Consider the following 15,400-nt stretch of genomic DNA (forward strand, 5'->3'; position numbering starts at 1 on the left):
ACACTTCTTACATGGGCTTTAGGGTTTCCAAGGTGCAGAGAGAGGGGGAAGGGCATAGGGACGAACAGCTTCTAGTTCTGTTTAAAACTTTTTGTTTTTTTAATATCTGATGGGAGTAAGAGTAAAATACTTTTTAAAAATGTTGCCCAGTTATGCTGATATTAAAGTAATCTACCTAGCTGTTCTCAAACCTTTTTTGTTTTAGAACCCCATTATGCACTCTTAAAAGTTATGGGCCCCAAAGAGTTTTTGTTTATATGGTTCATTATTACAGATTTTTACTGTATTCAAGATTAAAGCTGAAAAATTAAAAATATTTATCTTTCCTTTTAAAATAACAAAAACGTGTTAACATTTTTAATGAAAATAACATTTTCCAAAGCTAAAACACTTAGAAGAGTGGCACTGTTTTACATATATGGAAATTGCTTTAGTGTCTGACTTAAGACACCTGGATTTTTTTATCTGCTTCTGCATTCAGTCTCTTGTCATATCATACCTTGTGTAGTCTCAGGAAAACGTCACAGTTCAAATGTGAGACAATGAGAGTCAAAATGGCAAATACTGTCTAGAATTTTGAAAATAATTTTGACCTGTGGGCTTTCTGAAAGGGTCTTGGGAAAAGTGCTGATCCTAGCCTTTCCCGGATGTGAATGCCAGCGTTAGCCCAAAGCGTCTTTATCTTCCAAATCCACGTGAGTTCTGTACTGAGGGAAGTTGTAGGGATCTGGACCTAGGATGAGAGACACCTGCTTGGGGTGTTTATCCAAATTCCTGGAAGGAGGATGCTGGTTGAGGACAAAGAATCAGTAAAATTGCCACAATTCAGAGACTGGCAGGGCAGTTCTAGGCCGACTGGGTGGTGTAGGAAGGTGTTCTGAGATGCCTTCATAAATGTAACTTCCTAACTGGAACGCTTTTAAGAGCAAAAAGGGGCAGTAAAGAAACTAAAATTATTTTATTTTAAAAAGCATTACCAAACAATAAAATAGAGAGTTCATACCACATGATAGATAACAAAACAAAAAACAAAAACAAAAAAAATCACTGCAGCAAGATAGTGCAATTTTCTCTGCTCTGTGGCCAGATGTTGGACCTGTTTCTTGTGCATTTACACTTGTTACTTCCCACATTTCCTTCTGACCGTGCCACCCCCTGCCTGCCTCACCGGCAGTCTGAGATTGGCAGCAGTTGCATTGTGGAGGCTGTGTGGTTCAATGTGAGTGAATGGGAAACTTTTAACCGTGGTCATTTCCTAGTCAAAAAATACAGTGTAGAAGCTTCTTAAAATTGAGTTAAACCTGGTTAAGTTCCTTTTTGAGAATTTTGGTATCCCTTAAATAGCTTTTCTTGTACCACTGTTGCTTTTGAGTATCTGCATGAAATGTATGGAGTGTTCAAGTGTTCAACTGTACCATATCCCCTCCAAAAGTCTAAACAAGAGATTCTGCTTTCCCCCATTACTCTCACCCACAGTACAGTTATCATCCCAATAGAAGAGTTGGTTGTGCTTTTGTAGGCCCTGTGAACTGATTACTGTTAGAACCAGAGACTAATAATTGATTTCTGTCTACTCAGATAGCAGTGTTATATATGCTAATATAAGCAATGCAACTAAAAAATCAGGACTCAACCACTTGACTATAAGGCAGGTATTCTGCTCCGGATGATTTTAGTGGCAGTAGAGGAGTAATAGCCTTAGAAGTTCATTCTGTTCTGACCCTGTTTTTCTAACTTCTCTGGAGAAAGAGCAAATTAGAGTTGTTTTGTTGTTTTTTTTTTAAAGATTTTTTTATTTATTTGAAGAGAGAGAGACAGCCAGTGAGAGAGGGAACAGAAGCAGGGGGAGTGGGAGAGGAGGAAGCAGGCTCATAGCAGAGGAGCCTGATGTGGGGCTCGATCCCAGAACGCTAGGATCACGCCCTGAGCCAAAGGCAGACGCTTAACAACTGCTCCACCCAGGCGCCCCAGAGTTGTTTATAAGTCAAGCTTGTGTAGTACTGCAGAAAAGAGCAATTGTCTGATCCACCTTTATCCTGAACACCTACCTGTTTAACCTTGTATAGAAAAAATGGTTTTTGAGACTCAAGAGATGCAGATCTCTTATTTCTCTCTAATCGTTCCTGTGTGCCATTCTCTACCCTTCCCCACCCGAATTCCTTTTAGGCCCTTGACATTTGATTAGCTTGCATTTCACTTGCTTGGTCTCTTTAACCCCCAGTCAATAGTCCAGAAGTTAAAGCGTGATTTTTATTTTATTTTATTTTATTTTATTTTATTTTATTTTATTTTATTTTATTTTATTTTTTTATTTTATTTCATTTTATTTTTTTTAAGATTTTATTTATTTATTTGACAGAGACAGCCAGCGAGAGAGGGAACACAAGCAGGGGGAGTGGGAGAGGAAGAAGCAGGCTCCTAGCAAAGGAGCCTGATGTGGGGCTCCATCCCAGAACTCCGGGATCACGCCCTGAGCCTAAGGCAGACGCTTAACGACTGCGCCACCCAGGCGCCCCGATTTTTATTTTATTTTTAATAAGATTTTATTTATTTGAGAGCGAGCGAGCATGAGCAGGGGGAGGAGAGAGAGGGAGAAGCAAACTCCCCACTGAGCAAGGAACCCTGTGTGGGACTCAATCCCAGGACCCTGGAATCATGACCTGAGTCGAAGGCAGACACTTAACTGACTGAGCCACCCAGGTGCCCCTAAAGTGTGATTTTTAGTTGAGTTTACTAAACACTGTCAATACTCAGCCATCCCTCCCTGGTAGCAAGGAAGGGCCCACTGATGTCCACAGTGTTTTAGATCTGTTCGTTTCACTATCCCTACAGTTGTCTCTTTCAAATTATCATGAAACTAGTTTTCTTTTTAAAATTGTGTCCTTACTCTGTGTGCATCCGAGTTTCTTTTTTCAAGATTGGAGTGTAGATTTCCAGAAGGGCTGGATTGTTTTCTAAAGCAACAACTTACAAGGCAAAACTACAATTGAATGGCTAGCTGAGCAAGATTGAGCTTTTGTGGTGGTTTGTTATTTCACCTAATTTGGAAACATTGTCATGTAGTTCTGAACAGTGGTACATATTTTGCCAGCTAATTAAATATTGTTAATTACTGTTATACTAAGCCCTGTAGTATGTGTGGAAAATTACTACCCTCTAGAGACTTAAAATCTGATTGAGGAGAGATTGTATATCCACATAGCTGTAGCAGTGTGTGTAAATCCCTACCTATCTGTCCACTTTTTGGTTTGGAACAGATTTCAGAAGTGAACTCTACAGCTTCCATAGGCCTAAAAGTCAGCCTTGTGCTTCATGAAAAGTTGTACCAAATTCCTTTGGAGGTTTATCCACTTTCTGCTGGAGGAAAGGCACCATTTTGTCAATGTTATGACATGATTTGGGGGGGGCTCCATGGGAACACCATTCTTTGTGTACATGGATCATGTTCTAGATCTTAAGTGTCTGAGTCTGTTTTCCTCCCATGTGTAGGAAACTGTAACCCCCTATTTGGGCCGACTTTGTTCCAGTGCAACTGCTAGATATGCTGGATATTCCACCACTGATGTGAATTCTTACGTAGGAGTCCTAGGTTGGCCTTTGAACTGTAAGTTCTTCCCAGGGAATGGTAACCGGGATGGTACATCCCCAGCAGTACTACCTTGTAGGAGGCCTCTCTTAGTAGAAAATGACCGACCCACTTTTTCATAGCAGTGTCACCTCACCAAGCCATGTCACTAGTGTGTTAGTCACCTTACCAAGGTTTTCTGATTTTTCAAGTTCCTTCTGCCACTCACTTCTAGGTTACAAATGGCAACTGTTTTATGAAGGGATGGTGAGGATAAGCAGCTTTCTGTTTATATTTTTTATAAAATTCCTCTGCATATGCTATGTAGATGTCATGGAGAAGGCAGCTTTCATTCCCTGGAGAGTGTGTCTATTGGGAGATGATTGTAGGAGATGAGGATTCCCTCTGGTAGATTGCTGCATTCATACTATTCTGTCACATTGTCTTTGAATTTCTTAGCAAAAGAAGAGTGAATTAAGAATGGATTTTGAATTGTGGGTTGTAGGGAATACAGACTTGGTTGTAGGACTCTTCTGTAAGCATTTTCTAAGTTCTCTATGTGGTATTTAGTAAGCGTTACCAGGGTTGATACTTGTTTCTTACTGCAGAGAATTATAGTGAAGGAGAGAACTAGAGAATATAAATGGCAATTTAAATCTAGAAGATTAGAAGGTGGAGTTGGCATTCGTTGGTTACTTAATGTCCTCTAGCTAGATTCTCAAACTTTTAATGTGCAAATTCTGATGCATTAGGTGTGTCGTGGAGTCTAAGCCTGCATTTCTAACAAACTCCCAGAGGATGCTGGTGTTGCCTTGTCCAGGGACCACATTTTGAGTATCAGGGGTCTATAGATCATTTAGGGCATAGGCAAATCTAACTTTTAATAACAACCACCCTGGATATTGAATTTTTTTTTTTTGTACCATGCACAGCACTAAAACAAAGATAAGAGGATGGGCACTAGAGTCTGACAACAGGGATTCAAAGTGTGAAGCTCTTATCTTTATTAGCTCAACCCTGAGCACAATTCTCGAAGCTGGATTCTCAGCCTTGGCACTATTGACATTTTGGGTTGAGAGAATTTTTTTAAGATTTTATTTATTATTTGACAGAGAGAGAGAAAGTACAAGCAGGGGGAGCAGCAGGCAGAGGAAGAAGACGACTCCCTGCTGAGCAGAGAGCCCACTGCAGGGCTTGATCCCAGGACCCCAGGATCATGACCTGAGCCTAAAGGCAGAGGCTTAACAGGCTGAGCCACCCAGGCACCCCTTGAGAGAATTCTTTGTTGTAGGGGCCATCTGGTGCCTGGTGCTTTGGAGAATGTTTAGCAGCACTCCTGGCCTCTACCCCCTAGGTGACAGCACACTCCCTCCTAGTTGTGACATCCCACAATATCTCCAGACATTGCTAAATGTCACCGGGGGGGGGGGGGGCAAAACCACTCTTTATTGAGAACTGCTCTAAGGCAGTGAGAATGTGGGAGTTTGGAAGATTTTATGACATAATACATTTTGTATAAGCAACTGGTTTGAGAGATTTCTTGGGATTTTCAGGTGGGTAGAATGAGCTTGATCATGAACCTCTACCCTTTTTTGAAATATGCTGGCACATTTGCTAACTTGGCCCATTTTTCACTTACTTAGTGCTGTTGCTATCCAGATGCTGGTCTGTAGCATGTTTCATATCATCTTCCCAGCCTTTACCCTCAACCTTTTTTTTTCTAGGATATGAGACCACATAACTAAGCTTTTTAGAATTATGCCTAAAATAATACCTGAATTAGGGTTTCTGTGTTTGTATGCAAGGGTCATCTCTCCCAATAAAAATGTTAAAAATTGATCAGATAGAAATATAACTTTAAAAACACTGATTATAATTTCACCTTGCTTCCAGGATGTTCTTTAAAAATTGAAATGCATCTTCGATTGCTGTTGAAATGGAAGAACGGTAGTCTATAGTAAGTTAGTATTGAGGATGGGAATGGGGAAGGACTTACAAAAATATGAATTTAAAACAAAATGAAGCTTAAACATTAGCTTATGTGATTATCTTAGAAATTTTCAAGTCAATCTAGAGAGCACATCAAATTCTATAATAAGACCGCTCTAATGACAGTTTTTCTAATTGGTTGTATTTCTTAAGATTATACCTTAAATGACTTGTGTTGATTACATTTTATACTGTTCAAATTCTATTTAATTACCAATATAGTATTAATAAGGCATAAGAAGTATGACGTGTAGTCACCTTGTCCCGTGGTTACTGGAGGAAACGTGGGTTTCCAGCATCAAGGGAAAGGCTGGTGGGGCTGAAGAGTCCTTGTCATTGAGTTTGGTGCTGTCGGTCAACAGGCAGGCAGACCGACCTTTCTTCAGAAGAATGGTGTGGTTCGTGACAATCCCTGCTGCTAATGTTAATGTATCCCCTCTGAAGTCAGAAACCATTACAGAAGTAAGAAAATACTGTGTCAAAAGTAGAAATGACTGTTTTTCTTTTCTAAGTAAGCTCTATGCCCAGTGTGGAGCTTGAACTAAAAACCCCAAGATCAAGAGTTGCAAGCTCTACCAACTGAGCCAGCCAGGTGCCCTTGACTATTATTTTTCTTAAAATGTTTGCCACAGCTCTATTTATTTTGACTAGAAGGAAAAAAGACTGAATCAAGGGCAGAATTTTTTTTCTTTTTGCCTTGTATAAGAGTCCTGTGTATTATACATTTATTTTGAAAGGTGTTTTTGTTACAAATAAACGTTAAGTCTCTAACAAAATCTGAAAGGCAAAGGCATGGTCTCCTTCCACCTTCTCAGTCTCAGCCACATGCCAAGATTCTAGTTACAGTTACCCCGCAATGTCTTCAAACAGGGATGTGCATTTTGTTGTTGTTGTTCCCATATTCCCTTAATTTAAACTCCCCCATCGCCCATACTTTTACTTAATTACTAATTTAAATCACATGCCATTCTAAAGTACACTTCATAAGTGTTTGAAACTGAAGTTATATTTCTTATTGTGGAACTAAAAGGTATCTTAAAGGGTGGAGACAGAAGGCTGGTAAAGAAACATGCTGACCTGAGGATAAACCTAGTCAGTCATTTTATAGAGAAGAGGGTGGAGTGCTGGAACAGACCTTTCCCTGTAGTGTCGCACGTAAAGATTCTCTTGTTCCTTGTTCTCCTTCACAGTGGCCTTCTGGGAGTTGTAAACTTGTGCCCTCCCCCCAGAGGTCTCTCTACCCACCTTATAGACCAGTAGATCCTAACTTTTACATTGAGAACCTGGGAGGGGAAAAAAAAAAAGGCAAAAGATTTGCAGGCCCATAATTTTTGTTTAATTCTATGATTAATAAAATGCATATGACAAAAAGTTACATGAATTTCTCCAGTAATAGCTTTAAAGTGAGTAAAGTTTTTTTTTTCAAGCAGTAATGCGTGGTCCTTTCAGTGGGTTCTCAGATCCTTCCCTGTAACTCCTAAGACCCCTGGTTGAGGATCTACAGATTAGGGATCCATGCTGTTTAGTTTTCTCCAGGGCTCCTGTTGCATACTTTAGGATTTCAACTACATTTGATATTATTTCATTTAGTATTATTTTTTTAATATAACCCACCTTTATTTTCCACTTTTAAAGTTTAACTATAATTAAAAAAAGGTACCATGCTTCTGTTAATGTTTTTGTTGCATACTTGATTCCTTAATGCCCTTTCTCTATACTTTTTTCCTGAATTTTCAGAAAATGTTATACCCAAACTGAAAGCTGATTATACACAAGTAGCCACCTTGATTTGAATATCCAGTTATATCATAGGTGATAAGCTGTGATGTTAAAGCTTACGTTCTAAACTGGTTGTCCTACTTCAGTAACCTGTACCAGTGATTTCCAAAAGCAGCCAATACCTGTTTCAAGATCACCATAGATTCTTAATATTCTAAATTCAGTAGGCCTAGGATGAGGGGTCAGGAATCTTGAAAGTTTCATAGGTTATGTTGAGGAACAATGAAGTTTGGATATTACAGTTTGCTGTACAATCCATAAAAGCTGCTTATAGTGCTATACTATTAACCCTTTGCTTTTTCTGTACTAAGGGGCCAGCAGAATTGGGCCCATGTAAACATGTCGCCTCTAAGGTTAGACTGACTTTACTGTTAGTTTTTTCTGGGTCTCTTTCTTAGCATTACACCAAGCTGACTGTGAGGAACACTGTATGTGGTATGCTGCCATACTGCGTTTTAGTTGTTCTAGCTTCTCCTGCAGGCCTTGGTTCCTCATCTGTAAAAAGAGAGGTTTACAGATGATTGTCTTTGCCTTTTATAGCCTTTAAGCCTTAGATATCATGAACTAGATTAAATAGGATAGTTCATCTGTTATCTGCAACCTCTATATCAGTAGTCTCTTCACCTCATTAGTCCACTTTTCAGTCTGGTAAACAGGTGTCCCTAGCTGTAGTGGCCACTGTCTATAGACTTTTTGCCCAAGAACATATGCTGGATACAAACATGTAGGCAGGCCAGACAGCTGTAATCAGGAATAGTATCCTTTCACAGGAGGTTACTGCATGTTCCTAGAAGTAGAGGGCTGATTAAAAGTTCTCCCTGCATCCCACCTTGTGAAAATTATGGTCAGATGATAGGAAGTGATCTTAAAAAACAAAAAATGAGGACTTCATATTAGAGACCATGTTAATTAAACAATCTCTTTCCATATATACCCAATATAAAACAAGTTTTTTTAATAGTTCCTGACACAAGGATATTAAAGGACCATACTATTTGAATCAGGAATAATTCATAACAACTGTGCTAACTACCATTTAATGAGACACTACTGTGGGTCTGTTTTTCTACAGAGATTCTCCCCCCCCAATATTTTAATGATCAAAACATTCCTGAGATGGGGCGCCTGGGTGGCACAGCGGTTAAGCGTCTGCCTTCGGCTCAGGGCGTGATCCCGGCGTTATGGGATTGAGCCCCACATCAGGCTCTTCTGCTATGAGCCTGCTTCTTCCTCTCCCACTCCCCCTGCTTGTGTTCCCTCTCTCGCTGGCTGTCTCTATCTCTGTCGAATGAATAAATAAAATCTTAAAAAAAAAAAAAAAAACATTCCTGAGAATCTGTGGTTTAAGTTTAGTGCCTTGCTCAAGGTCACAGAGCTAGTAAGTGCTCAAGTCAGTGTCCAAGCTCTGTGCCTCTTGGCCAGTTTGGGTCTACTCTTCCTGTTCGTCCATTTTCTTTTATCTGTATTTTGTCCCTTCTTTTTTGCCACATGTTTTCTTCCCCAACTTTTGTAAACTCATTCTGGGGGAAAAAAAAAAAAAACTGTGGTGGGTTTGTGCAAAGTATAGGGCCACAGGCAGGTATCTTTCTATATTTTTCCTTTCCCTTCTTCCTCTAAGCTTTCTCTTAGCAGAGGGGGTCTTGAAGACAAGGAGTTTTTGTCTTGTTCATTATTGAAATCCCTGCCATTTCACTTGGCCTACATGTGCATTCAGTAAGAATGAGTGAATGAATCCAGTTCTTACCATCCATTCATTTAAAATAGCAGTTTGCCTGCTCTGTAGAAATTATTCTGTGTATTGACTGGCATATACAAGTCTTTCCAAGTAAAGACCTTTCTGTTGTTTGGCTGACACACATCATTATCCTTGAAGCAAATGTTAGTAGCTAGGTTTGAGAAATCTGAGCTAAAATGTTAAGTTAAACCACTTTAATACTGTCAGGTCCATGCTGTGGGAAATCTTTTTAAAACTGGTATCTAAAACCATTTCCCAAACTTGTCTTTTCCTCTCTCCTCAATACCAGAGTCCTACCCACACTTACTTGTTTGGGCAGGTCTATTAAGCTCTTCATTGGTCTTGTAATTGGAGGGTAAATATTTTTCTCTTTTTGTTTATTATTGTACCTGGATACAGAGCACTCTACAAGCCAACACAATGCTTTGGAAGGGTATTATGGTATAACTAAATATAAATAACAGTGATTCAACAGAGAAAGGGATAAATTAATATCCCAATTCTAATATTTAAAGAACCTGATTATAGAATTTTATACATTGAAAGGCAAATTGAATAACTTGTCGTTGGATACTCTCATCCTTGTGCTCCTCCCACCCAACATGGTTTATAATGTAAAAAGTACTGCAATCCATTGGATTCCTATTTCCTATGGAAATAGAAGAGCAAGGAACAAGAACCCCAGTCAGTGGGTCAGAAATGAAACTCCGTGCTTAAAATGGTCACCAGAAATGAATAGCTGTGAGCAAAAACCACTGAATATTGTTTACATTTTCTAATGATGTATCAAGGAGAGGTTTGAGAATTGAGGAATTTCTTGCTTATTCACAGCTTAAGTAGGCTTAGAATGGTTTAAACATTTTTTATCATTCAGTTTACTTGACCTAAGGCTGATGGGTTTGTTGCAGTCCAGAATCAGATTGTGTCTGAAAGACACTTCTGTTTTGTGGACAGAATCCACACATTAAACAAAAGGGAATAGAAGAGGTCTTTTTTCTTTTTTTTTTAATACCTTATAAAAACTTGGATGGTGCCACCATCTGCTTACCTTTTGATGTATTATTTCACAGTGCTGGTCCCAAAGGTGATAACATCTATGAATGGAGATCAACCATTCTGGGGCCTCCAGGATCCGTGTATGAGGGTGGTGTATTCTTCCTTGATATCACTTTTACGCCAGAATACCCCTTCAAGCCTCCAAAGGTAAGAATTTCCTGATTTATAGTCAGAGTTACATATTGCCATGAGAGACTATTGAAGCTTTAAAATTTTTTAATCACAAAAGGTGGATTTCTGTTCTATCTTAGTGAATCTCTAAGTACGTTTGCAGGGACACAAAACACTGCATGGGGGGTCGGGGGACTTTGCCTCTTGCAGAGACCATAGTTTTAGGAGTATGTGCTTCGTTTTGATGGTGCTTAAAATCCTGCTATTTTTAGTGACATAGCAACCTAGAATCAATCCCCTATTTTCCACTCACAGGGAAAAAAATTACTGAACAGTTAAAAATGGTGTCAAAATATCTGTGCACTAAAATAATTAGAGTGTCAGAATCTCCTACCAAAGACTTGAATTCTGCTTCTTGTCATGTTTTGGTCTTCTTCAAAATCTTAACCTCCAGGCTTCAGTTTTCTCATCTAGGATAGTATCTCCTGTGACATTCAATCTATGATTCTTATTTATTCAGTGGTAATTTTTACTTTGGAATGATTCTGTGTGTCTCACAAATAAAAATTAGGAAACCAAAATAAAGCAACCCCGGCTTATATGGCTTGTGTTAATTTGTCTACTGCTATGTTCCTTACCCATTTCTGGCTCCTCACTTGTGGAAACTCCATTATAGTGATTCTGTGAGCTAGGGTAGACAGGATATCTGCAGGATCTAATGTAAAAGTCAGAAAAAGCAGAAACAAATCTCATCTGCATTTTTTTTTACAGCCTTTACAGCTAAGCATTTTGGTTTTGTTTATGTACCCACTATATTGTATCTCTTTGAATTTATTATAAAGCTTATTTTAAGGCCATGTAGTACCACTAGCTAACACAAGAGGTCAGCAAACAATTAGCTATTTCAAACTTGAACCGTTAGGAAAATAATTAAAACATTGAAACTGCTAAAGATAAATTTGAGAAATAACTGAAGTTACCTTGCTTTATATTGATGGATATTACACTCTCAGTCATTTCAAGTATCAGTGAACACTTTCTAATCTCAGATTAGAGTCTTGTAACCTATTTTATCAACTTTAAACTCCTTATTCATCTTTTAAAGAAACAGTTTTAAATTACAGCCACTCAATTGAAAAAATAACAATTTAGTAAAAATTCTGTTTGCTGGTTAAATTTTAATACTGTCTTATTTTTTTCAGGTTACATTTCGGACAAGAATCTATCACTGTAATATTAACAGTCAAGGAGTTATTTGCTTGGACATATTAAAAGATAATTGGAGTCCAGCACTAACCATTTCTAAAGTTCTCCTTTCTATCTGCTCCCTTCTTACAGACTGTAATCCTGGTAAGGTTAATTTTTTTTTCCTTTTTCCTCACCTGAAAAATACTTGTTTTGACAAAGTGCAAAGAGCTTTGAAAGAACAAAAAGTAGGGGCACCTGGATGGCATAGTCCGTTGGGCATCTGACTCTTGGTTTTCGGCTCAGGTTGTAGGATCAGGCCATATCGGGCCCTGCGCTCACTGTGGGATCTGTTTAGGATTCTCTCTCCCTCTGCCCCTCCTGCTCATGCTCTCTCTCTCTCTCAAATGAGTAACTCTAAAAAAAAAAAAAAAAAGACAAGAACTAATCTTTTTTCAAAGAAAGTTTTAATCAAGAAGTTCAGTCTACTAGTTGAAAAAGGCAGCAACTGTTTTAAAACTAAGACTTACATAAATTTGTTGTAGGTTTTTACATTTTTCGTACAGTTCTCTTAAACTATATACTTCTAACTAAATGTTGAGTCATCTGCCTCACCTTTCCTGTGCCTGCTGGTTCACTGAGTACTTGCCCCAAAGCTGGTGTTCAATTTTGAAAGTGGTATTTCTTTCCTTAATTGTTAGTGATTATCAGACTGATGGGTGGGGAGGCTTACTCCTTTTATTATTAAGGATTGTTTAGGTTTCAGAGCAACACTATACTTAATTGTTGAGGTTCAGGTTTTGACTTGGTAACCTGGCTTTTTTTTTCCTAAGTAACTAGTGTAGAGGTAAATAGTATTACATTGCAACAGCCTGGAGGACTTAGAGTATGCCACTGATCAGTCATGAGAACACAGCCAACTGTGTTCCGTGTTCATCATAGCCTCGAACATTCCAGTTTTTATTAAACTTACCTAACATGTAAGAGCAAAATTACTTCCAATTGGGTGGTGTTTTTTGGAAGGAAAATAGAATGAACTAAGGAGATAAAGCCACCCTGAGCATTCTGTTTTGTTAGGAAGTTTTCCCCTTGCATACAGTGCCCAGGATGATGGAATGGTATTTCAAACTGGTTTTGATCACAAATACTTTGCATATTTCTTCCCAAGCTGTCACTGATTTATTTGCTAAAATTTGAAACATTCTTTTCCTTTCTCCAAAGTAATCTACATTCTTTTCTTCCAGCTGACCCTTTGGTGGGAAGTATTGCCACTCAGTATATGACCAACAGAGCAGAACATGACAGAATGGCCAGACAGTGGACCAAGAGATACGCTACATAAATTGGGTTTTCACAATTCTTACATTATTTGTCTGTCACAGAGAGAGCTGCTTATGATTTTGAAGGGGTGGGGGAGGGTGGGAGTTGGTAAAGAGTAGGGTATTTCTATAACAGATATTATTCAGTCTTATTTCCTAAGATTTTGTTGTAACTTAAGGTATCTTGCTACAGTAGACAGAACTGGTAATAGCAACTCCTAAAACTGTCATTAGTTCTGCAATATTAGCTGAAATGTAGTACAGAGAATAGACATTTGGGTTCAGTTGCTTGTAGTCTGTAAATTTAAAATAGCTTAATTTTGTACAGGTTACACACATGGCCATTTATGTAAATTCCTTCCAAGACTACACATTTTTTTTGTTCAAATAAATTTGTTTTCCCTTCTTGGGAGGGAACATTGATATTTAACAGTTTTTAGAGACGGTCATCTCATATATATATAAAATGGATACGTGACTATAAGACACCATATAGGAAATGAGTAGTTATGTATTTTATTTTATATGCCAATCTACTTTATTGTGACAAGATAAGAGCTTTGAATCACAACTTGTGAAAACCTGTAGTAAAATACCTTAAGCTGTTAACTGTAAGGTGTGGAATAGGAGTTGCTCAGTGGATTGGTTATATGTTGTGGACTACTTAAGTCTGCATTTGTTACTGTGCTAATAAACAATATTAAAACAACCACCTAACACTGCTGTATTCATTTACTTTCTTTTGCCTGTGTTTGTACTTTGCAGATTCTTCTAAACTTGGTAAAGCTTTGCTACTACAAGTAATACAGACTGAATAATGAGCAAGGACCTCAGTTAGGTTTGGTATGCTACTCTTGTTTTTGAGGTGTCTTAGTAAAGGTTAGAGATGGATTCTCATGGCTAAATTAATACATCTCCCTGAGAGGGCAGTTTGGCAGTACCTAAGAGTACATATACCCAGCGGTTCTGTTTCTTAGAAACTTCTAAAAATCACCATAAAAAGTATTCATCTCTGTAAAAATAAGAGGGAAGAAACCAGAATCAACCTCAAGCAGTGACTTATTATCTGAATAGTTTTTTGGCAAAAAAAAATTTATTTGTGATGAGGAATTTTAGCCAATTAAACAGAAGCAACACTAGCTGATTGATTTATAAGTTTTGTATTATGCAGTTCTTGGTTTGAACTCTCACAAAAATGAACCAATTGACTTTAAATTCACTGAACTCAGCCTTAAAAGCATTCCACTTAGGAAATGTTGGTAGAGACTCTTAATCTTGGGGTACTGACTTCGAGCCCCATGGGTAGAGTTTACTTCAAAAAAAAAAAAAAGTTACAGCATACTAGATTTTTTTCACATGGCTTTGCTGAACAGCTTACTTCACATTTTACATATAAATCAAATAGCTGAGGGGTACCTGGCTGGTTCAGTTGGTTAACTCTTGATTGTGGCCCAGGTCATGATTTCAGGGTTGTGAGGTTGAGCCATAGAACCTGCTTAAGATTCTCACTTTCCCTGCCCCCACTTCGAAAAGAAAAGAAAAGCTGCTTTGCCAGTTGAAATACTAAGTAGCTTGCTTCCTACTTTAAAAATTAGTTACAATATTGTCAACTTGTGAAATAGTTAATCCCACTGCTCGGATATTGCCAAACGCTTCAAAGAATACCATAGCATAAACTCCAATATCTAACCTGAAGACTACCTGAAGTCCAATATTTTTATGATACATTTTATTCCACATGACTATGTATCCAGAAAACTACTGCAGAAGGTATAGTGATACTTGCGGAAAATGGAAGCTTTAAGTGCTTAGCGGTTTTCTAAAGAAAGAGCAAACGCTCTGAACATATTCACATCATCTACTACCTCAAGTCATGCTAAATATATAATTCGAACAAAGTTAAATCGTAAGTTTTGTTCTATTTAGCAAGGTCTCCATGAGATAAAATTTAGTTTAACACCTAAATTGTTTACCGTTTGTGATCTAAAAATGTCACTTTATAATTCTAGACATTAATGAACTTCTTAAAAACAAAATTATATTTGAGCTAAGAAGTTTGCATAAAGTTACACAGAAAAATGGCTTCTCAAGTTGGGGGTTGTAGAGCTACTGCTCATAGGTATATCTGCATGCTACCCAAACTTTATTTTACTGTTTGGACAATCGCAACAAAAATTTAAACAACGAAGGTGCTAAGTTCAGGGACAATTGTTTCAAACAATGACAGTGCAAATATATTATTTCATATCAGGCAATAAACTTAGCCCAAATAATTTAATTATAACCTAAAGTGCATTAAATTACTTCCTTAAAGGCTTCCTAAGGACCAAAGGTAGATGCAAATGGCCTGTTTTAAATATGTTCACGGACACCTAAAGGCAATCACTATTCAACAAACAGTTGTAACATTACTGATTTTTAGTTCTCTGAGCTAGAGTTCCCTTTGTTTTTCCTCCCAGGCAAAGGAAAGCTTGATTTGCTCTGGGGCTGGGAAAGTTTGCTGGCTAAGAGAGTGAATGGCTCAATCAGAGTTCTCCGATCTGTAACCGTTACCTCCCACAGGCGTACTTTCTCACTTCTTGCCCATTGCTGTGCCACCTCAGCATCCACTTGTCTCTGCTCAGAAAGATCGATTTTGTTTCCTAATACAACAATTGCTAC

At 38.1% G+C, this 15,400-nt stretch overlaps 2 protein-coding genes across 7 annotated transcripts in view; one reads left to right on the plus strand and one right to left on the minus strand.

Moving 5' to 3' along the window:
- The window catches only part of UBE2E1 (ubiquitin conjugating enzyme E2 E1), a 75,426-nt gene extending 61,970 nt beyond the window's left edge, over positions 1-13,456 (plus strand). For both annotated transcript variants that reach the window (XM_026496919.4, XM_057315886.1), the window contains 3 exons: positions 10,139-10,271; positions 11,438-11,585; positions 12,665-13,456. In XM_026496919.4, the coding sequence (XP_026352704.1) occupies positions 10,139-10,271; positions 11,438-11,585; positions 12,665-12,762 (379 nt within the window). In that variant the 3' untranslated portion in view covers positions 12,763-13,456. The remainder of the gene's footprint in view (positions 1-10,138; positions 10,272-11,437; positions 11,586-12,664) is intronic.
- NKIRAS1 (NFKB inhibitor interacting Ras like 1) overlaps positions 6,868-15,400 on the minus strand; it is a 34,957-nt gene continuing 26,424 nt past the window's right edge. The window contains exons 4-6 of one of the 5 annotated variants that reach the window (XR_008960617.1): positions 15,293-15,400; positions 10,117-11,837; positions 6,868-7,828 (exon numbers count right to left, since the gene is read on the minus strand). Coding sequence is in view for 2 of the 5 variants with exons in the window: in XM_026496922.4 (XP_026352707.1) it covers positions 15,158-15,400 (243 nt within the window). In the remaining 3 variants the exon portion in view is untranslated. The other 4 variants (XR_003315556.4, XR_008960616.1, XM_026496924.4 and 1 more) reach the window with 4 other exon arrangements.

This window comes from Ursus arctos, unplaced genomic scaffold (assembly GCF_023065955.2).
Source record: "Ursus arctos isolate Adak ecotype North America unplaced genomic scaffold, UrsArc2.0 scaffold_20, whole genome shotgun sequence".
Lineage (NCBI taxonomy): Eukaryota > Metazoa > Chordata > Mammalia > Carnivora > Ursidae > Ursus > Ursus arctos.